The sequence below is a fragment of the Pelodiscus sinensis genome, chromosome 22 (assembly GCF_052426305.1).
Source record: "Pelodiscus sinensis isolate ZL-2025 chromosome 22, ASM5242630v1, whole genome shotgun sequence".
Classification (NCBI taxonomy): Eukaryota; Metazoa; Chordata; order Testudines; family Trionychidae; genus Pelodiscus; species Pelodiscus sinensis.
The window spans coordinates 7,440,405-7,462,913 of NC_143073.1; the positions used below are offsets into that span (position 1 = coordinate 7,440,405).

General features: G+C 55.8%; 1 protein-coding gene across 3 annotated transcripts in view; it reads right to left on the reverse strand.

Moving 5' to 3' along the window:
- Nucleotides 1–22,509, reverse strand: part of PEAR1 (platelet endothelial aggregation receptor 1) — a 68,432-nt gene that overhangs the window by 18,298 nt on the left and 27,625 nt on the right. For all 3 annotated transcript variants that reach the window (XM_075908486.2, XM_075908484.2, XM_075908485.2), the window contains exons 2-8: nt 8,200–8,295; nt 6,033–6,137; nt 5,244–5,344; nt 3,508–3,600; nt 2,022–2,268; nt 1,481–1,604; nt 839–975 (exon numbers count right to left, since the gene is read on the reverse strand). In XM_075908486.2, coding sequence (XP_075764601.2) covers nt 839–975; nt 1,481–1,604; nt 2,022–2,268; nt 3,508–3,600; nt 5,244–5,344; nt 6,033–6,137; nt 8,200–8,294 — 902 coding nt within the window. In that variant the 5' untranslated portion in view covers nt 8,295. The remainder of the gene's footprint in view (nt 1–838; nt 976–1,480; nt 1,605–2,021; nt 2,269–3,507; nt 3,601–5,243; nt 5,345–6,032; nt 6,138–8,199; nt 8,296–22,509) is intronic.

Below are 22,509 nucleotides of genomic sequence, written 5' to 3' on the forward strand. Positions count from 1 at the left end.
ATTCCTGAGAGGACCTTCCCTTTTATCGCATGGGAGCCTCCTTTGCTTAAGAGCCTTTGGTGAGGGACCTTGTCAAAGGCTTTTTGGTCTTGCTCCCATTCAAGCAAATTTTCAGTGACACGAATTTAAAGCCTCTTTACAGTCAGCTGTTTCTCCTGGAAGCTGGGCCCAGGAAGGGCGCAGAGGGGGCATGGCAGGTCATGCAGAAATCAGGGGGGACTTCACCCTCTCTCCCTCCCAAGCATTGCCTGTGCCCTATACTCCCCACATGTTAACACAAGGACGTGCGAGTCCATGAGCTGATGCATGTGGGGGTTGGCACGGAAGCGTGTGAGGGTGAGGGCGCTGGTGCAGGCATGTTCGACAGGGATGGAGGGGAACACGCCGTAAAAGTTATGGGGGGAAACCACGTGGCACGCTTGAGTTTAAACAGCAGCGAGAAGTCAGGGGGGCTGGAAGACAGGAGTAAAGTAAGGGGGCTACCTCACCTTAACTTAACTTATTAACAGATTAATTCCCTGGTGTTGACAAACCCTGAGACAGAGACAGAGAGAGAGAGAGAGCATGTGTGTTACACAAGGGCGACTTTAGGCGAGCAAAAAGCTCGGTGGGAGACCACGTGACATGACATCACAATCTACATTCCATCTTATTTAGAAAACACTGGACATTTCTATTGTCTCAATTTATTTCCTGGCCAGAAAGCTCAAATACTGGACTGTCCAGTTCAAAACCAGGCACCTGGCAACCCTAGGAATCTCCCTCAAAGCCAGGCCTTTCACTAGCCCCGAAACGGTTCCTTCCACGGCACGGCCCCGCCTCTCCACAGCCCACTCACCGCTCTCCGGTGTAGCCCGGGGCACAATGGCAACGCCCGGAGACCGGGTCACATGACCCACTGTTGTGGCAGTGGCATTCCCCCAGGCAGCCCGAGCCGTACCGCCCCGGTGGGCATGGGATGGAGCAGATAGTGCCCTGCAAACAAGGGAACAGCAGCATCAGGGACATGCCCTCTCCGGGAGAGCCAGGGGCCAGGGCGGGAGGCCCTATACCTGGGAGACTGATCCGGCGGGATCCACGCCCCGTGATGTGAGGGGATGGGCCCAGACCACACCAAGCCGGGATGCGGCCATGGGCTGGCAGTAAGCACTCTACAGCAAAGGGTCAACGCCCTTTCCTAGCCCTGGGGATGTCTCACAGTCCAGCGGAGGCTGCGCCGGGTGTGAGGCTCCAGAGACGGCAGTAGGAAGGTGGCAGAGCTGGCCTCAACCCACACGGAGGCACAGAGCCGGTTCAGGGATCGGTCCAGGCTGGAAGGGACCCGTGGGAATGCCAGCCAGGGCATGGATAGTGTATGGATAGCGGGGGAGGGCTCAAATCCAAACAGGGCAGGACCCTCTGCCCCCAGCTTGTCCTGGCCGGACCTTTGCTCTGCAGAGGCCAGGAGGGACTGGGCTTGCAACCCCTCCCCACGACTTACCATCCATCCTGGAGGGCAGAGGCAGTGGGTGCTGTTCGGGGGGTGGCAGATGCCCCCTTTCTGGCAGGGGCAGTGAGCCGGGCAAGGGTGCCCATCGGAGCCGCTGTGGCAGGGGAGCTCGCAGCTGGAAGGACAGACAGACGAGTGGGGGAGAGGGACACACACCCAAGCTGCGGAGTCCTTTCTCGGTGCTCAGGAAGGCTCTCATGAGGGGCTAAAGAAATCCCACCCCAGGCCCCAGATCTCACCCCCCACTCCATCACCCCTGGGCTAGCCTGGGCCACCCTCTAAAGGGGAAGGGTCCCAGATCCCATCCCCCTCCATCCCCCCCAGGCCAGCCACCGCTCCCATCTTGGGGTCAGATCAGAACCAGTGTCCCCTAGAGGGGAACGGCCCCACATCCCCTTCCCACCTGCCTCCCCCGGGCCAGCCAGAACCGCCCCACTCCGTCCCGAGGCCAGGTGGGACCCAGCCCCCCAGAAGGGAGGGACCCCATGTCCCATCCCCACCCCCTCGCCAGGCCGTCCAACCGTGCGCTCACTGTGCGCCTGTGAATCCCAGCGGGCACAGACATGCCCCCGTCTCGCCATGGCACGTGATCCCGTTCTCGCAGTGGCAGGCCAGCCGGCAGCCCTCGCCGTAGGTGCCTGGGTCGCACGGCTCTTTGCACGCGGGGGCCTTGTACCCGGGCGAGCAGACACAGGTTCCGGTGAGGGGGTCGCAAGTCCCCCCGTCGCCGCACTGGCAGGGCTGCTTGCAACGGGGGCCCCAGAACCGGGCGTCACACTCTGGAAGAAGGAAGCGACAGTGTAGCAGCGACAACCCCTTTCCCCTTCTGCAAAGGGTCTCTAAGCACATCCTAAAGCACATCCTACATCCTGGGGAACGAAGCCCCGCAATAGTCAGAGTCCCAGCCCCGTTTTCCAAGTAGGGAAACTGAGGCACTGAGCTGGGACAGGCCATTCCAAGAGTCACAGAGCACAGCCAGAAATAGAACCCAGGCAGCCTTCCCCTTCACCACGAGACCCCGCTGCTTCCCATTAAACACATTGCTCAGCTAATGACAACTTAATCGTTATTGCCTCCTTTAAGCCATTTCCTAGTTGTTTGTCCGGAAGCTGCTTCATGGAAAAATTTGCTTGATTGTTTTAAGTGGTGGCGTTCTTCAGACAAGGGCGAAAGAGAGGGACACGGCAGACAGAGGGATGCGGTGACTTACTGGGGGTTTTGCCCACAGCTGGCTGATCCTCGCTGGGGGTCCCCAGAGAAACCCCTTCCCTCCCGTCTGGCCTTGGACTGCAGCCCACACCCAAATGTTTCCTGTGCAGACTGTGACCCCCAGCTCTTGAGAGTCGCGCCCGCCCCCAGTGCGTGGGAACGCCCTCCCTGGGCCCGTGGGAAGGACACGGCAGCTCAGAAGCTGGCGTTTGGGTTTAATTTGGCTGCCAGTGGAGGGGGAGCGGAGGCCCCACACACCCGAGGCCCAGGCAGGCCCCACACACCCGAGGGGCCAAGCTGGCCAGGCGGGATTCTGCCTTGGCCTGAGTACCCATAATGCCTTGCTCATGCCTCCTCCCTAATATGTGTCTCCTAAACCAGCGTTTCTCAAATTGTGGGACCCGACCCCCCGGGGGCTGTGAGCAACTGAGAGGGGGGTCGTGGTATCACAAGTTTGAGAACCCCTGCCCTAAACCCTATCCCACCCATTGCCTCTTCCCTCCCTCCACAACGGCCCCTGGTCCCTTCCCTCCGTAACCTCTCCACTCCCCCCTCACTCCATAACGCCTCCATTCCTCACCCCGTACCTCCCCGCCATCCCTCTCCTCACTCCATAACTCTCAGAGCACAGCTGGGCCCCACCCTCGTTGGCTAGTGGTCACCCCAGCGCCTGCATGGTGTCTGCCAATGACAACTCCCTCCCCGACTAGGCGCCCTTGGGCAGAACCTCTCCCCTTGAGCCAGAAGGTGATGGCCCCCAGAGCGCGGCCCCCAGCATGCAGTGGAGAGGCCAGGCCTGTGGTACTCACCGCTGGAGCAGTCTGCACCTCTCCATCCCTGCTCACACTGGCACTGGTCGGGAGCCACGCACCTCCCGTGGACACACTCCTTGGTACAGCGAGCTGCAGGGGGAGCGGCAAGCAGATGGGTTCATTCGGGCTGCTCCAAGATCTCCTTTATTAACCTCTCCCCTGGCATTTCAACCCCAAACTCTATAGACAGAGAGCACCCAACACGGACATGCAGCTGCCTCTGGGGTGGAACACGGCGGCTGTTTAACAGTGCTCAGCAATGCGGCACAGACATCCCTCAGCCAGCATTGAAATGCAGCCACCTCTGGGGTGGAACACGGCGGCTGTTTAACAGTGCTCAGCAATGCGGCACAGACATCCCTCAGCCAGCATTGAAATGCAGCCACCTCTGGGGTGGAACACGGCGGCTGTTTAACAGTGCTCAGCAATGCGGCATAGACATCCCTCAGCCAGCATTGAAATGCAGCCACCTCTGGGGTGGAACACGGTGGCTGTTTAACAGTGCTCAGCAATGCGGCACAGACATCCCTCGGCCAGCATTGAAATGCAGCCACCTCTGGGGTGGAACACGGCGGCTGTTTAACAGGGCTCAGCAATGCGGCACAGGCAACCCTCGGCCAGCATTGAAATGCAGCCACCTCTGGGGTGGAACACAGCAGCTGTTTAACAGCGCTCAGCAACGCTGCCCAGAAATCACTCAGGAAATGCAGCCCCCTGCAAGGGTGCTCGGCAGTCCTGCACCACTGTTGCTCCCCCACTGTGATGCAGCCACCTCTGGGTGGGGGATAACCCAGTAGCTGTTCGATAGCCATTCAGCCGGGTCCCCCTAACCCTGGACCTGGAGCACGAGTTGAATCACAGCGCAACCCGGGTGCCTCTCGTGTGACCAGTGAGCCTGCCACAGCCGCCCCTGCATGCCAAGAATTAGCCCTCCTGCCTTTAGCTCTGCCCACCCCAGAGTCAATCACCCCCCGCCCCCGGCTTGGCTGAAGAAATGCAAAGCTGATGAAACGCAGCAGCGATTTTTGGCCCGGACTGAGTCTGCTGTGGCGAGGGGGTGGAGTGAGGGGCTGTCTGCTGATGGCCGGGATCAAGGGAACGGTGCCAGAGGGCAGGCAGGCAGCATCCAGCCATGCTGGCTTCCCAGCATGGAGCCAGCTGGAAGGGGCAAGAAGGGTTCCGTGGTGGCCAGGCGGCCTCCAGCCATGCAGCTGCAGGAGGGCTGGCAGCTAAGCCAGCGCACGAGGGGTTAGAAACCCCAGGGGCCCGGACAGAAATCTGAGAGGGAGGGAAGGAGGAAGGAGGATCAGGAAGGGGACGAGAGGACACAAAGCAAAGGGCTGTAAAGAACATGCGTCCCCTCTGGGGTGGGTCCTGACTGAGGCCACACGCACTGGTCTGTGGTCTCCTCTGTTACAGAGGTGTGATTCCTCAGTGTGCAGGGGAGCTGGGACGTCTGGGGGCACACGGTGGGGAGCAAGGGGGTTAGGGGGACTGGGCGAAGCAGATAGGAAAATGACTGGGGACACCCCACTTTAGAGATGGGGAAACAGAGGCACAGAGCTAGGGTAGGCGTCACACTACAAATCAGCATTAGAGTTCGAAATGGCAGAATGACTCCATCAGACCCCTTCAATTTCTGCAGAAGCATCATCTCACGCTGACCGAGGGATGCAAAATGCAACAGGCGCTTCCCTCTGGGGCCCATTAGTGACGGTCAGGGACGGACTTACGGACACAAATGTCTGTGCTCTCATAATAGCCCTGGCAGCAGCGGTACCTCTTCCGGTAGTCAATTTTCACCGCCTGCCGGTACGCTGTCTTGTACATAATCCTGCATGAGATGGAGTAAAACAGAATGACCCCCACATGCAGAACATGGCTAAAGAATAAACCACACCTGGGGAACTCACTGCCACAGGAGAGCACTAGGGCTCACCCAGACACCTTACTGGGGTGAGGTCACATCAGGATTAACACCACCACGCTAGATTGTAATTAGCTAGTGGCACTGACTGGTATGGACAGAGTTTGGGTTATCCAGTAACCAGTGTAGAGAATAAGGGTTAATCCATGGCTCTCCATGCTATCCAATAATACTGGCATTAACTTGTGGAATTCACTGCCAACAGTTCCTAACCAGCAAAGCAAACTGCAGTGAGATGATACTGGGGTTTAACCTGTGAGATTCCCAGCTTCTGACTCGTTCCGCGTTATCTCACTGAAATGGGAAACAGACTGCTGTTAACTGCTGGAACTCACCGCTGCTTGTTAGGAGCAGGGTCAAAACTGTGGAACACACTGCTGCTTGGTAGGAGTGGATTCAGCTTGTGGTGCCTTGCTTTCAGAGGGATGTCAGGGACAGCCCATGGGATCCTGACACCAGGGGGCCATGCCAGGGATAGCCTGTGAGACCTCACAGCCAGCAGCCCATGCTGGGGTCAGCCCGTGAGATTCCCAGAGAACTTTTGGAGGGTCAGAGGACATGTGCCATGCCCTACAGAAACGGGGGAGCGCCTTACTTCTGCTGAGTGCAGGGCTTGAAGAAATTCCAGGTCCCATCACACGACTCTTTGGAGACCTGAGCGTAGGGGTGAGCGTAGGACTCCTTCGTTGCCGTGGTGAAGCTGCCGGAGAAAAGACAGAACCACTTTGGTGCCGTGGCTCTGTAGCCGTGGCCTTGCACCTCCCATGTTGGACACCTGGCTCCCGGTCCCTCTCCGAGCATCCCAATGGCATCCGCCGGTGCCTTTGGAGTAGCGACACAAGGCACCTGCCCTATTTCTGGGGACAGACTGGAGGAAGTGTCCAGTTCTGGGCCCCCCACTACAAAAAGGATGTGGATGCATTGGAGAGGGTCCAGCGGAGGGCAACCAAAATGATTAGGGGTCTGGAGCATATGAGGAAAAGCTGAGGGACTTATGAGGAAAAGCTGAGGGACTTGGGTCTGTTTAGTCTGCAGAAGGGAAGAGTGAGGGGGGATTTGATAGCGGCCTTCAACTCCCTGAAGGGAGGATCCAAAGAGGCTGGAGAAAGGCCGTTCTTAGTAGTGGCAGATGGCAAAACAAGGAGCAATGGTCTCAAGTTGTGGTGGGAGAGGTCCAGGTTGGATATTAGGAAAAACTATTTCCCTAGGAGGGTGGTGAAGCACTGGAATGGGTTCCCTAGGGAAGTAGTGGAGTCTCCATCCCTAGAGGTGTTTAAGTGTCGGCTTGACAAAGCCCTGGCCGGGTTGATTTAGATGGGATTGGTCCTGCCTAGAGCAGGGGGCTGGACTGGATGACCTTCTGAGGTCTCTTCCAGCTCTATGATTCGATGATTAAGCAAGGCCTGTAGCTATACTGCCAGCTCCTGGATTCGTGAGCTCATGGCGGGGGGATGAAGTGGAGCTGATGGTGAGGAAAGAAACCCAAGGAGCATGCTGGGTGCTAGCCAGGGCTGCTGCCAGCGCGGTTCACGCCGTCGCATGGACGGGGTCGGTCGGCCCCACGGCCCGGCAAAAGACTGAGCCCCCCAGATTTGCGGTTTACCAGCAGCCTGTGTCTCAGTTGCTCACCACCACGAGGGGCCCAGCAGTGGTTGGGTCCAAATGGCCCCCAGCCACATATAACACTGCCACCTTAGGTTCCTGTGAGGCTGGGTAGCAGACACGGCCCTGCCTGGCAGCCCACGCTACCGGGCTTGTACTGAGGCCAAAACTCAGAGATTTCCTTACAAAACCCCATTATTTCTAATATGATTGTGGAGCAAAGCCTGGAGTCGCAATTCCTAAAGGCTGAGGCTGGAGGAGACAAATTATTAACGTCCCGTCGAGACGTACACTCAGCTTGGCCTAGTTCCTGACAACCGCTTCATTTACCGTGAGGAGGGGGAAAGGTTACCTGTGCATGTGGGGAATTCTGGAGGAGGGGGGCTTCCTGCGTATGGGGCTTGACTCTGCAACCAGTAAAGGGGCAAAGGGGGCGAGCGAGCTGTAGGCAGCATCAAGCCCCATAAACGGGGAGCCCCCCCCACCCGGATTCTCCCGTCACACATTGTCACCGCTGAGCGTGCTGTGCTCTTTACACACACGGACCTAGCCCTGAACAAAGTCCAGCGGCCAAACACCCTCAGAGCTGTAACCAAAGCCAAGGGGGACCACAGGTTCTTTTGGCCTCCCTCGTCTGTCGGCCTCGTGTCTTATATTATGCCCGTTGGGGCAGGGGCTGTCGTTGTTCTGTCTGAACAGTGCCCAGCCCCCAGGAGAGGGTCCTGATATCCTGATCCACGCCTGGGGCTCCCGTGGGTGACCGCAATGCAAATAATGCGTCATAAAAAGAAACCAGGGGAGAGAAAGAGAGATGAAGAGAAGAAGGGAGAGCAAGGAAAGCAACACAGAAAGCAAGCATGGAGGAAAGGCTCCATTACAAGGAACCCCACCAAGAGTCTCGGCAGGTCTGCCGATGCGGAGGGCTGGTGATTCAAAAAGGCTCCTGGCCCTTTAAATAGCCGCCGGAGCTCTGGGTGGCACACTCCAGGCAGCACTAAGGCTAGCTCCTCCCCTTCTGCCCAAAGCCCCGCCCCTTCTGGGAGCACGGAACCAGCCTCCACCCACCTCGCCCTGGGTCTGAGTGTGGCAGAGCAGACCATGTTCTAAGAGCCTCATTCCTGCCCAGCTCTCCCTGGGGCCCTGCCTCCCCTGTCCCTTACCTTTCCCAGTAGCTGCAGACATTGGGGTCGCTTGGGTTGAGGGCGGAGGCCAGGTGTGTCTGTAGCCCCAGTAGCAGGACCACGTGCAGCTTCATCCTGGCGGGAGGAGAGAGAAATGAAGAGGAGCTGATGGCGAGGAAGGAAACCCAAGGAGCATGCAGGGTACTGGCCGGGGCTGCTCCCAGCATGGATCACCCTGTAGCTTGGAAGGGGGGTCATGGCTTGGCAGAGGACTGAGCCCCACAGCTTTGTAGTGTCTCTCAGCTGCTCACCATCAAGAAGGGCCCAGTGGTGGTTGGTACAAATGGCCCCAGGCCACATAGGACGCTTCCACCTTAGGTTCTTGTGAGGCGGGGTAACAGACACGGCCCTGCCTGGCAGCCCACGCTACAGGGCTTGTACTGAGGCCAAAGCACGGAGCTCTGCTCCTCGAGCTAAAGGAGAAACTTTGTTACCAGGAAGCAGTAGTAGGTTGTTATCCCCTTTGCATTAGACCTGCAGATGATGCCAGAAGCTTTAGGAATCACATACAGTTGTTTTGAACTCCAGCAAGAGGACACATCTTGTTTTATTTAGGCCCTACACTGAGCCAGAGAAAGATCCAAACCAACCTGCACGTTCCTGGCAGACAGCAAGGATAACCCAGAGTTAAGGCATCAAAAGCCCAAATTCCTACCACTCGGACCATAGGGGTAATTCTTCCAGCAGTGGCTCAATAGCTGGCTATTGATGTTAACAGGCTGGCCACTCACTGCATTAATTACAACAGGGACCGCATTGTGCATATTGACTTACAATGCCCCCCCACCCCCAATCACCAGCGATGAGGCATTCAGATCTGGATCCAACCTGCCAAGGGCAAACCCAAATCCCAGATCAGCGTGTTGCCAAATATTCTATGGACCTGGCCTCCATCATACCAACCCTTTCTAGTCTTTATGGACCCCCCACCTCAATTGCAATGGGAGGTGGGCACCTACCAACCTTGCAAGATCTGGAATAAGATCTCACAAGGGGAATCTTCAGCCAAACTGGGAATAGGCCCCAGATCCTCAGTCCTCCTGCAACCCCCCGCTCCATGTTGCATCCACTCTGGGTAGGTCCTTACATCCCTTCTCATCACCATCTCTGAGCCCCGACCAGCTTCCCTCCAGACTGACAGTCCCCACATGGGGAAAGGTGTGTTCCCAAGGGTGATGAGATGTTAAGCCCGTCTCCCCAGCATGGCGGGCTCTTTCCTTAGCTGGTTTTCCCAGGGTGACGCCAGCTGCGGCACAGAGCCCTTTCCCCTGCCCGCTGTCAGCCAGCTGGGAGGTGGGTGCCGGAACCATGGGGTGAAAATAGATTGTGGGAAAGATGCTTCTGTCTTGCCCAGCTGATGGCATCTCCTCATGGCGGGAGGCGGGGGGGGGGGGAGCCAGACCGAGACATCGAAGAACACCGTGTCCCAGCTAGAAAGAAAGCGGGCCTGCTCTGTCATGCTCACGGTTACCTCCCAGCCTTTCTCTAGATGTCCTCAAAGCAGCTATAGGTGTAAGTCCCAGCTCGGGCAGACGTACGCATGCTTGCTCTGCTCGTTCTAGTCCTGTAGTCTTGGCAGCTTGGGCTGGCCATGTAGGTACCTTGGATCTCAGGCAGGGCTCCCTGTAAGCTGAGCGCTTGGGCGACCCCCCCCCCAAGAGAGATTCCATTGCTGCCCAGTTGATTCATACACCGCTCACAGCTGGCAGCAGGTGTTTCTACTGGTGGTGCACATCTGCACATGCCTCAGTGCATAGAACAAAATTTATTCTGCACCTGGATGGACATCATTGGAGGGTACACTGGTTTTAGGTGGGTCTAATTTTAGCATGCTAGCTGGATCAAAGCTAGTACGAGTACATCCACCCCAGGTGAAAATCACAGCTCAAGCTGCTGTATAGACATAACCTTATCTGTAGACACCAGACTCTTTAGGGAAGGAATTGTCCTTTAATTATATGCACAAGCAGCACCCGGGTCCTGATTAAAGCTGAGCAAGTCATGGAGTTTTTGGCTCATTGGCTAGTCTGAAATAAATTAAGGGTTTCAGACTGGCCTGAAATTGGTTTGACAATTTCAGTGAATCGAAAAGCCAGGAACAAAATTCACGTCGGGTCACGCAAAAAAGTGCGGTTTTGGTTTGGTGCCTTTGCACACGTTTTTCCCTTCATTTAAAAAAAATAAAACGAAAGGCACTTTCTGAATGACCAGCCGCTTCAAATCGAAACATCAGAATCTTGCGTTGGGAAAACGTCAAAATAAAAGGTTCGGATTTTTCCAGCAAGTCTTTTTTCCTCCCTGATGAAACGATTCAGTGAAACTTACGCGAATTCACCAAATGTTTCAAGATCACCAACTCTGAGCTTTTCACACAGAAAAAATAGCCCTGATCCCTAACGGAATCCCCCAGGCTGTACTGGAATAAAAACCGGTCCCATCCCCCAGTACAGAAAAACGGGTCACTCTGCATAGCGGGATGGTCTGTGTTTTAGCTTCACTTCCCTCATGCAATCCTGAGCCTCCCCTCTTGTTGCCCTGAGCCTCGATCTCTTATTTACACAAGTGCACCAGGTTGGAAGAGGGGCAGTTCACAGGAACCCTTATAGGAGCTGGGAGAAGATTCACAGTAGAAGCTCTGCAATGAAGCAGAGACACGGGGTCTGTTGTAATCTGGGAGTCAGGATGCCTGGGTTCTATTTCTGACTCTGTCATGCCAGCAAATCACAGCCCTCCTCCATGCCTCAGTTTCCCCGCTTGCACCACAGCAGTAATGGCTGGTTTACACTTGGAGATCCTTGCACGGAAGGCTTTAGGGAAGGGCAGAGGCGTACCCTGAGCGGCCTCTCCTTTCCACTTGCGTGAGGGCCAGCAGCAAGACGCTGCTTCCAAAACCGCAGCATCCCCACAGGAATGCAACCTCCCTGAACAAAGCGCAGATTAACAATTCCTCTAGCATCGTCCTCCACACTGCAGAATTGTGCCAGCCAGGCCAAGAGGTGCATCTACGCCCTGTACTTGGCTAGCAAAGCGCTCCCGACGGAGAGGAGCACACTGCAGAAATCCAGCTCCAGGCGCAGGGCCATGGGGTCAGGAGAAAAAGAGGGGCCTGGCCTCAGAATCCCACATTCCTGGCAAGGGGGGGATGAGCTTGCTGCAGAGGGACAGACTCACAGGGGAGCGAGAGAGCGAACAAATGGTCCAGAGGGGAACAAGTTGCCAGAAAGTAGATTTTACCTCTGTGCTCTCTTCCCCTGCAACGTTTAGGCATCATATAAAAATTTTAAAAACGTGGTTTTTGTCCACCACCAATTCTATGCTCACCCATTCCTCAGACCGACGTGGGCTCCCTTTCTCACAGCTAGATCCAGACCCAAAGTGGTATCAGTCGACCCTGACCCCATTGTGATACAAACTAGGATCACACCAGCCAGGGCATTTGCCTTGGGTTGTAATAATTATTATTATAATGAACCCCCCTTCACTCTAGATAGTCAAAGGTTTTGTAACCCTTAACCAATCGAGACACACAAGAGGGTGTCAGTACCTTTAACCACAAAGATACTGATTTGGTGATGTGGGAGAACCCAGGTCTGTGGTCTCTCAGGGTGCGTCTACACTGCAGGGCATAACTCGAAATAAGCTATGCAAATTGAGCTACTTCAATTGCATATCTTATTTCGAAATAGGGAGTTTCTACACAGCACTGATTTCGAAATAGAGCACTCTTCCTCCGACTTCCCTTTTTCCTTGTACAATGAGGCTTTGACTACACTGCAGGGTTTTTGCGCAAGAAGCTTTTTGCGGAAGAGATCTTCTGCAAAAACTTCTTGCGCAAAAGCACATCCACACAATAAAAGCACATCGCAAAAGCGATGTGCTTTTGTGCAAGAGTGTGTCCACACAACATGGATGCTCTTGCGCCAGAAAGCTCTGATGGCCATTCACAGAATGGCCATCAGAACACCTGGGCTACGTCTTTGGAATAGGGAAATGCGCGGGGGATTTAAATATCCCCCGCGGGATTTAAATAAACATGGCCGTCGCTTTTTTTCCGGCTTGGGGAAAAGCCGGAAAAGAGCGTTCAGACTGGCGCAATCCTCCGGAATAAAGCCCTATTCCGGAGGATCTCTTATTCCTACTTGAAGTAGGAATAAGAGATCCTCCGGAATAGGGCTTTATTCCGGAGGATCGTGCCAGTCTGGACGCTCTTTTCCGGCTTTTCCCCAAGCTGGAAAAAAAGCGGCGGCCATGTTTATTTAAATCCCGCGGGGGATATTTAAATCCCCCGCGCATTTCCCTATTCCAAAGTTCTAAATTAGCATGGCTATTCCGAAGAAGGGGCCAGTGTAGACGTAGCCCTGTGCTTTTCCTGTTTCTTTTTGCGCAAGAAACCCCTGTTGAGCATTCACACACGCCTTTTTGCGCAAGAACTCTTGCGCAAAAAGGAGTTATTCCTCATAGAAAAAAGTATACCTGCACTGCAAAAAGCCCTCTGGTCTGCCGTTTTACTGTAAATTTTATTGCTCAAAAACATGCTTGAGGTGTGGATGCTTCACAGGTTTTTGTACAAAAGCGGCTGGTTTTGTGCAAAAACCCTGTAGTGAAGACATAGCTTGAGGGTTACAGGAGTTGGAATAAGAAGTCCTCCAGCTTGACAGTATTTTGACACTATTTCAAAATAACTGCCTGCTGTGTAGGTAAGGACTAAGTTCTTTCAGAGTAGCACTAGTTATTTTGAAATAGTAGTCTTCTTTAACTATGCTACGTCTGGACAGCAGCGCTTTTCCGGGAAATCCTGGAAAAGCAATGCTGCATCCAAGAAATGCATCCGCTTTTCCGAAAAAAAATTCAGAAAAGCAGATGTGTTCTTTCACCATTCCTGTAAATGGGCTGGCTCGGAAGAACAGGTTTTTCCGAAATTTGGCGCCATGTAGACACACCAAATTTCAGAAAAGCCTCTTCCGAAAGAAAAGCAGAAAAAGATTTTTTCCGCCTTTTCTTTGTAGTCTAGACATAGCCTAAGCCTGCTGTCTCCCCATCGCAAACGCTGTCTCGGATTGTGTAACGCCCGGCTATGCTCCTACGCAGGGTGAGCCATTCCGTAGCCAGCTGGAGGGTGTGAGACGAGCAGAAAATATAGCGATTTCTAAAAAGAAATTAAGGAAAAAGCTGGAGTGGGGGCGGGCTCTCAAATCCCCTAACGAGCGTTTGGCTACTCTGTGCTAACAACGCACAACTCCGAGCCCATCCGGAGTCCCGCAGGGCAGGCCCGCCCCTGGCTGGAATCTATAATTAGAAAATGATTTGCTTAGATTTTAATTTAAGGTGCCATCTGGCTCCGACAAGCTGAGCTCCGACTTTAAATTGCAAGATCCGATAGACACCCGGCTCCTTCCTCTCGGAGCTGGCCTTGCCTGGCCCGGAGAAGACAGAGCTCGGAATAATGGTTCTCAGATGAGCTTGGAAATGTGACTTTTCTAACAGAGGCTGTGTTAGACAGGAAGGGCAACATCAGGCCTCCTGCTTCAGGGCCAGAGCCAAGGTCTCCTTGATAGGAGTCAGGAGGTAAGTTATTCCATATGTCTCCCGAGGTTTCCTTTCAAGCAGCTGGCATTGGCCAGCATAAGATAGGATTCTGGACCAGTTGGCCCAGGCAGCCCAGGCAGAGGAAGTATTGATCAGAGTGTTTAGAAAACCTGGGTTCGATTCCCTAATCTGCTACATACTCCCTGTGTGACCTTGGGTGAGTCACTTAGCCATCTGGTGCCTCAGTTTCTCCATCTGGACTATAGGGCTAACAGCACAGGTCTGCCCTATAGGGATATTGTGAGGATAAATTATTCAAAAGTCCAAGGTGCCCAGATACTACCGTGGGCAAGGAAGCATCTCCAACACACGCTGAATCCGTTCCCATCTCTCTCTAGTTTATTACCGAGCCTCGTTATACTGCCACGCCAAGCTCTGGATCTGCTGGTGGCCGAGCACATGATGATGTCCAGTCAGCGCCTGCTGGGAGAGCTGTTTTGTGCTGTCTGCCAGCAGTCAGGCTGAGGCCTACCAAACTCATTGCACGTAGGCGGTGGGGATGCCTTTGGGTGACTGGTCTGTACTTGGACCAATGATAACCTCTGGTCCAGCAATGCTCCCCCTGCTGGACAGCTGGCATGCGACATCTCCTGCACTTCCGGACAGAGTGAAACCTACACAATCCGCAGTGTGGATGCAATTAAACCAGTATAAAGCCGCCCGGGGCCAGGCTAGCTGGCTGAGAAGAGCTGGCTCCCTTTCCTATGCAGGAATAACTACCCCAGTGTAAACATGTCCCCCAACTCTGCGGCACTCATGCCAGGGGGCTGTCCTGCTTTGTCTCACCTGGGGCCACCCGGGGGGCACAGCCAAGCCTGGAGTGAATACAGAGAATGCCCAGAAGGGTCCCGCTCCTTGTGGGCCCCACATCAGGGTCAATTAATGATGGTGAAGCTAGTGTGCGGTGTGTTTCCCTTTAAAGGGAAGTCCCTGTGTCCCCTCCTCCCCTTCCCTGCAGTAGCAGTTGGGAAAGCAAAACGGGCCACACTTGGTATTTCCCATCATGTGATGGGAGGGGGAACCCACTGGCCACAGCCCTCCGCACCCCCTGCCCCAAAGGGCAAGGGGGGTTAGAAGTTCCTAGGAACAGAATCCACCATGGGAATGGCTTCCCTTCCCACCTGCCCCTCTGGCTGGCGCAGGGAGATCGGCCACCCCCCGAGCTCGCTTTTGGGCCTCCCTGCCTCGCCCCTCATTCCACTGTCCCCCCAGGGCCCAGCCCTGTGCACAGACCTCCTGCCGCGCTTTGCCTGCACCCTGCTCCCGCTCGCCCTGCCGCTCCCCCCAGCCTTGGCTGATCTTTCTGCTCTGCCTTGCCCCAAGCCGGATCCGAGGCAACCAGGGTCAGGCAATATCTCCTCCCAAAGGCACAGGAAATCGGCCAGACCTGGTTCCACCAGCTTCGGGCCCCCCCATCATCTGTATTAGAACAGCACCTTGAAGCCCAGACGCTGTTGTGCCCTAACACAGACAGTGTCCCTGCCCCAAAGAGCTTGCACGATATTCCAGACCAAGTGCGGGAGGGGAAACTGAGGCACGGGGCAGAGCCAGAGGTCAGCCATCTGGTCAGTGACAGAGTCAGGAACAGAACCCAGCAATGTTCCCTCTAATTCCAGCTAAGTGCAGAATAAATTTTGTTATGTGCACTCAAGCTATGTAGAAATGTGCACCACCTGCTGCAGGCACTCTGTTAATCAGCAGGGTGGCATTTGAATCTCTCCTGGGTGGCCTCCCAAGTGCTCAGCTTACAGGGAACCCTGGTCTCCCAAAGGCCAGTGGAATAGCCTAGCCACTAGGCCGTGCTGCCTGCTTACAGACTTAGGTGCTGCTTGGTGCTTTTAAACCATTCCCAAGCACTAAAGAAACCTCTTACAAGCACCTGCAATTGATTAGGGCCAGAGGATGCTGCTTCCTGCTTGTTCCCCTCTGATATGATTCATACTCCCCCCACGCACCCCGTCTACACAGACCACCCTGGTCGTGGGACCCCTTCATGCTAATAACAGCTTGGAATGAGCCAGCTCCCTCCCTCCTGGACACCAAGCAGCAGCAGGCAGGTGGGGGATGGGAAGCGGCAGTCCCAGAAGTGGGGATGAACCTGCCCCTCTCTGAACGCTGACCCCTCGGGCTGGACCGCTGCCAGGATCAGAACCCCTGGCTGGCTTCCCAAGGGTTGGGTGGGGCAGCTGAGCATGCAACATCTAGGACCGCAGCCCTCCCTGTGTCTAAATAATCACAACCAGATTTGTGCTGTTTAAAACTCCACACGCACCCTTTTGTCGGCACGGGGGAAAGTTTTGGTTCTGACTGCACTGCCGCCTGGTAGGTACCTCTCCTGTCCCCATCACCGCAATCCATTCTCCATGGAGCGTGAGAAACGCCTCCGTATCAGGGTATTTCTACAGTGCAGAGTTTGTTCGGAAAAACTTCACTTACGTCCACGCTGCAATCGCGTTCTTTTGGGGGGAAAAAAATCAAAAGTACAAAGGGATTTTTCTGACATTGGTAAACCTCTTTCGACGAGGAAGAAGCCTCTTTCTGAAAGAGCTCTTTTGGAAACAGGCGTGTGTGGACGGGGAAGAGAGAGTTCTTTTGGAAGAAGAGGAAAGAGGAAAAATACAGGTGCTCTGGTGGCCATTCTGTCCATCGGGATCACAGCTGAAATGCGAGATAGTGTCCACACTGAATGGATGCTCTCTTTCGAAAAAGCAGATTGCTTTTTCGATGCACTTCGGCAGCGTGGACGCTCTCTTTCGGAAGAAGTTTTTTCGGAAGATCTCTTCCGGAAAAGTTTCTTCCAAAAGAAGCCTGCATGTCTAGGGGATTTTGCCATCGCCCCACAGGGATCGCTTGGCACCAACGTATGGACTGTGGCTACTGTTTTCCAGACAGAGATACCAGACAGGATTGCTCCCCCAGCACTGAAATGCAGCCACTGCTGGGGCAGAAAGCATCTACTACTCAACAGCGCACAGCAACACTGCCCCAACCGTGTAGGGCAGGAAGTGGAGAAGAATCCTGGATCCACCTGAAGGGGCGATTTAGGGAGCAAGAACGCAGACACCCGCACTGGAATTTGGCCAGGAATCGGGTCTGCCACCCCGGCTTATAAAAAAGGACGTGGGATGCTGCTCGGTCCTATTCCTCCTCCCCAAAACTACACCCCAGCCACTACCTTCAAGTCAGGCTCTGGATCAACTCTAGAAGAGCCGCACTACCGTTCCGACCAGGAGTCTCCTTAGCCATCCCCATGAGCTGAGCAGGGGGACTGAAGGGGGGACATGAAGCCGGCATATCCTAATCCTCTCCAGACCTCCATCCTCCGCTTGCCGTTTGCAAAGCTCAGACGCAGGCCCCCCCCTCGTTTTCTCTCTTCCCCCCCCCCCAGGAGTGTCTCTTGCAATCTGTAGGCAGCTGGGGGGGCAGGGAGGAAGTGGGAGTGCAGTGGCTGTCAAAGGAAAGGCCTTGCGGGGGGAACTAGCCAGCTACCCATGGCCTGGGAGCTGCCTCCAGGATCCTTGGCAAAGCTGTGCTTGATAAAGGACAGCTGATCTTGGCATGAGGCTTGGAGCAGCCCCCACCAAATCTTCTCCCATGCAGCCTGGGGCAGGAGCCTGCAATTTCAGACACCTCGTAGGAATCTGCTGCCTCTGCTGGAGGACTTGCAACACCCCGGACCTCTGTACCCCTAGCTCTTCCAGGTACCAGCCAGAGCGAGGAGGGAGCTGGGGATGAAGCAGGTGCCCAGAGAAGGGGACACCAGCTGATGGGCCATGTGCTAGCCCACAGAGAAGCCACAGCGCCCCCATCCACATGGTTCTTAACTGGGAGGAGGGGCAGAGGAGCGTCTCCTTTCACTAGCTGTAAAGGGGGCAGCACTTGCCTCATGCGAGCACCCCTTCTGGACAAGCACAGGTTCCTGCACTGCCTCGGTCTTTCAAAAACCCAGCAACTCCTCAGCCCTCTGGCCGAGTCACACAGCTCCGTGTAATCGCAACCCCTTCTGGGGGATAAGCCTAACGGGCCCATCCCAGGGCCCTCTGTCAAGTGTCTCTGAGTCTGTTACCCCACTCGGCATGAGCATGGGGCCTCCAGGGCTTCCCCTCCTGGAGACACTCCTTTCGCCCACAGCTCAGGGCTTTATCGCCCAGTTCATAGTCTCTAAGCATCTCTCCCCCACAGAGCCACTCCCTCTGGGCTGCAACTGAGCCGCCTGCAGCTCCTTTTGTAGTCCCTCCTGGCTCCTGATTGGCCAATTCCTCCAGACCTCTCTAGCCTCCTGGAGGACTTATCTATGGCTCTTTCTGGCCTTGTCTGCCCTGTCACACTAGCCCAGTAGGGGGCTTATGTAGGGGCAATGGAGCAGGTCGGAGTGCAGCCAGCTGTATGGGACATTATTTGTATGGGACATTATCACCTGCCTTTCTGCTGTGTTGTCTGCAGGTTCTGTGGATAACAGAATCAAGGCCATTTGGGGAGTTGCCACGTGCTTGTGTAGCGCCGGCCCTGCCCCTTCCACTACTGTCTGCCCCAAAGGTGCACCTGGGGAAACAATTTCCTACCTATTCCCATATGTGCCTACCTACCTAGCCCCTTCCGCCCTCTGTCCAGCTACCCCTCAGCCTTACCCATTCGCCATCAGTCTATTCACACACTCCCCATGCACGCTCTGCCTGGCCTTCCTTTCCCAGTGCATATCTCTAGCTAGCCATCTACCCATCCTCAGCGCCTGTCTGTCCACCTCGCCCTGCATCCATCGTATCTGCCGTCTGCCTTGCTGTGGATGCAGCTGACTCCGAACGCCTCGCCCTGTCCACCGAGCACCGGTGGTATTGCAGCATTTTTGCCTCTGGCTCCTTGAGCGAGTGACTGACCCACCCTGGTGTGGGCTGGGGGGTACCATGCTGGGTGGACCCGGTGGTCGAATTGGAGGGATCCGGTGGGGAGATTGCGGGGCCTAGACCGACTGTTGATGCACTGCAGCGGGTGCTAAGTGGACCGGAGGGCTCCAAACCAGTGTGACAGGAGACAGGAGAAAGGGCAAGAAGGACCCAGGTGCTGAGGGGACACAGTGCCCATTCTGAAGGCTTGGTAACACACGTGGACCCTGGTCTTTTACGGCTCGCTGGCCCTTTAAAGGCTGGAGCGCGCGGCGCCGAAGGTGCATCTGGACTGCATCAGGCGCAGGCCGGGCGGGTCGGTGTAATTGAACAGGACGCTCCTCCCCGTTCATCTCGGCGAGGCCTCCGCGTCGCTGCGGGATTTATTGAAACCAGCTGGAAACAGGAAGTGACCCCTGGAGCGTCCCCGCGACCAGCGGGAGGTAGTGTGGGAACGCCGTGCCCTCACACACACCCAGCCCACGTGCCCTGGAGCCGTGGCTTGCCCTCCCCCAGAGATGCTACGGGGAACGGGAAGGAAAAGGAGCTGCCCCCCCCCCCCCTTACCAAGATTCTCCAAGGGCCTGATTCTCACTTGCAGGCTCCCTGTGCTTGGGATGGGGTGTTACTTTAGGCCACTGTTGTGTTCCCTGGATTCTGGGGCCTTGCAGGTCCTGAGGTCACTTAGAGCAGCCTCCGGGCTGCTCTATCTTACACTCTGGGAAGCTGTGAGTAACCGCAGTGCTGAGTACTCCAGGCAGGGCCCTGAGCCCTCCCCAACACGAGCAGCTGGGAACAGGGTTGGGTGCCGGGGTCTTATGCGAGCTCCATGCATGGGATGGGATTATTACAGGACTGTCTCCACTCACTTACTTGGGTGACCCCTTAGTATCCCTGGGAATCCAGCCCCCAAGGTTCTGGGCTCTCTTCCGAAGAGGGACCCCAAAGCGCCCTTCTTTGACGCTGAAACTGCGTCGCCGAGAGCAGGAACGTGACGTGAGACCGGCTTACATGTCGGCCCAAGGGGCCTGTTCGTTCCAGGGTTATTCAGGGTTTCCTGGCAGCTCCGAGAACACTCTTGCCCCTCTGGAGACCTCAGAGGTTACAGCTGGTCAGCGGCAGCATAGTGACTCCGGCCCAGCGGAGTGACTGTCCACCCGGCAACCTGGCTCGAATCCCGGGAAGGAGGCGTGCGACGGGGTCTGGTGTAAACTGTCCGTGGATTTCAGTGCCGCTGTACTGGGACGCCGGCCCAGCGAGGAGCTGGCCTTCGAAGGCGGTTTCCCCCAAGCTGCATCGCCCCAGCTCTCGACAGAATCATTTCCTGCCCGAGTTTCCAGACCCCTTGGTGCCATCCACCTGTCCTGCTGCGATTGGCAGCTCCCCCCACTCTGCCATCACCGGGAAATCCCCAATCCAAGTGATCGGCCGTTTCAATCTGACTGGTCCTAAAACCGGCCCCACCACAGACCCCCATCTTCCACCAAGCCCCCAGCTAGGGACCCCTCCCAACCTCAGCTCCCACCAATCCCCAGGGAACCCTCACAGACACCCCCCAGCTTCCCACCAAGCCCTGAGGCACTCGGTAGCAGGGCTGGCCTTACTATGAGGCAAACTGAGGCAGCCACCTCAGGTGCCAGACTGGGGGGGGGGGGGTGCACCACAAAGACCCAGAGTGTAGAAAATTGTGTCTGCTGCTGGTGCATGTGGGGCGTCATTTGAGCTCCTTGCCTGAGGTGCCAGAATGGTGTGGGCCGGCCCTGCTCGGTAGAGACTCCCTGACTTCCCCCCCAATCCCATGATCCCCCTGCTAGGCCCCCACATCACCCTAATCCCCTGCTCCTCCACTCCAGGCTTCCCGTACTCCCTCTGTTCGAGTCCCCTCCACTAAAGGCCCTCCAATTCTCCCCAATCTCCCTGCGAGAGACCCCGAGCCCCACTCCTTATTCCCAGTGGGCCCAAAGGGAGCGCCAGACCCAGAACCCCATTTGCTGGCAGCCAGATGCTACGTCTCTGTAGAACTCATGGGAAAACTCTCTTTGGGTAGGTCTACACTAGCCACCCTAAGTTCGGACTAGGGTGGCTAATGGAATCATTCGAACTTGCAAATGAAGCCTGGGATATTTAAATCCCGGGCTTCATTTGCAAGTTCAAATGACTACATTAGCCACCCTAGTCTGAACTAGGGTGGCTAGTGTAGACATACCCTTCTAGGGGCCCGACTCTTGCTAACCCTAAGGGCCCTTTATGGCGCTCTGGGGGCGTACGGGGCCTGAAAGCGGGTGTCGGTGACAGCTGAAATCACTGAGCCAGCTGCATTTCAGTGGGCGAAAATTCCCCCAGGCCTGTTACAAACTCTTATCTACTGTCTATATTCCAGTAGCACTATGCAACCCCCGGCTAGATGTGCCCCCCCCCCCCTGCTCAGAATCTAAGCCCTGTTCCAAAGAGCTTAATTCATGCTGAAGGAACCCGGGTTAACACGTGGGTTTTGGTACAGTCCTGTGGGATCCGTGATCCCAGCCAGGGATCCTCTGGGAGCTCGAAGCACCCTGCACTTGAAGGCGTTACTGTGGGACCGCAGAAAAGTCTCATGGGCCCCAGTCCAAGCATTGGGGGGAGGGGGTGCATGAGGTCAGAAATAACCTGCTTAAAAACTAGGACGCCGGCCTGAATGGGACATCCCAGGGGTCCGGGGACAGTGAGTAACGTCAGACCCAGACTCTGCCGGCCGGCACAGCGCGTTGGAGCCGAGAGCTGGGAGGAGGGCTGGCACTCTCAGCTTGTTAGCTTGTCCCTCTCCTTGGCAGCCCTTCCCAAGCGTTGGAAAATCGTTTGTGATCATCACGATGCGAACTATGTGGCTCTCAGCCGAGCTGGCGTGCATGGGACACACAATTCCCAGAACCAGGGTCACTATAATAACAGATAGATAGATAGATAGATAGATAGATAGATAGATAGATAGATAGATAGATAGATAGATAGATAGATAGATAGATAGATGGTTGTGTGGGGACTGACAGACAGATAGATAGACAGACAGACAGATGGTTGTGTGGGGAGATAGATAGATAGATAGATAGATGGGTGTTTGAGGACAGACAGACAGACAGATAGATAGATGGGTGTTTGAGGACGGATAGATAGATAGATAGATAGATAGATAGATAGATAGATAGATAGATAGATAGATAGATAGATAGATGTGTGAGGACAGACAGACAGACAGACAGACAGACAGCATGGTGAGATCTTACTTTCCTCATGACCAAACACCACTCTTCTCTGTGTGACCATCCCAAGTGTCAAGCGGGATCTGGGACAACCTCCCCCAGTGCCCCAGGCGCCCCCCCCTCCGCAGGACCCATTTCCACCCCCCTTCACCTCTCCCCTAAGTCCCACCCCTGCGCCTCCTCCTTGCCCCCTCCCCCGAGCAACGCAGCACCAGGAATCCTGGGGAGCCTGGCACAGCGGCAGCAAGGGTCCCCACCTGACACCACGCAGGCGGCAGGAGCTGGAGCGGCCCAGCAGCCTGCTCTGCCACACCGTCCTCTCCCGGCCTGCTGCGCCCCCTTCTCGGCGGTGGCAGGAAGCGGAGCACCCCGGGGCCGGGGCTCTCTGCTTCCCGCCCTGCAGAGACGCCGAACGCAGTGGGCCGGGGGGCAGCGCAATGGGGTGGAGCAGACGGCTGGGCCACTCTGGCTCCTGCCGCCCGCATGGTGAGAGATGGGTGGGTGACTCAGGACCAGGCCCCCAGCATCCTCTGGGTCCCTCCCGTCCATGGGGTGGTTGGGGTGGCCACCGCGAGGCCCCCAACAGC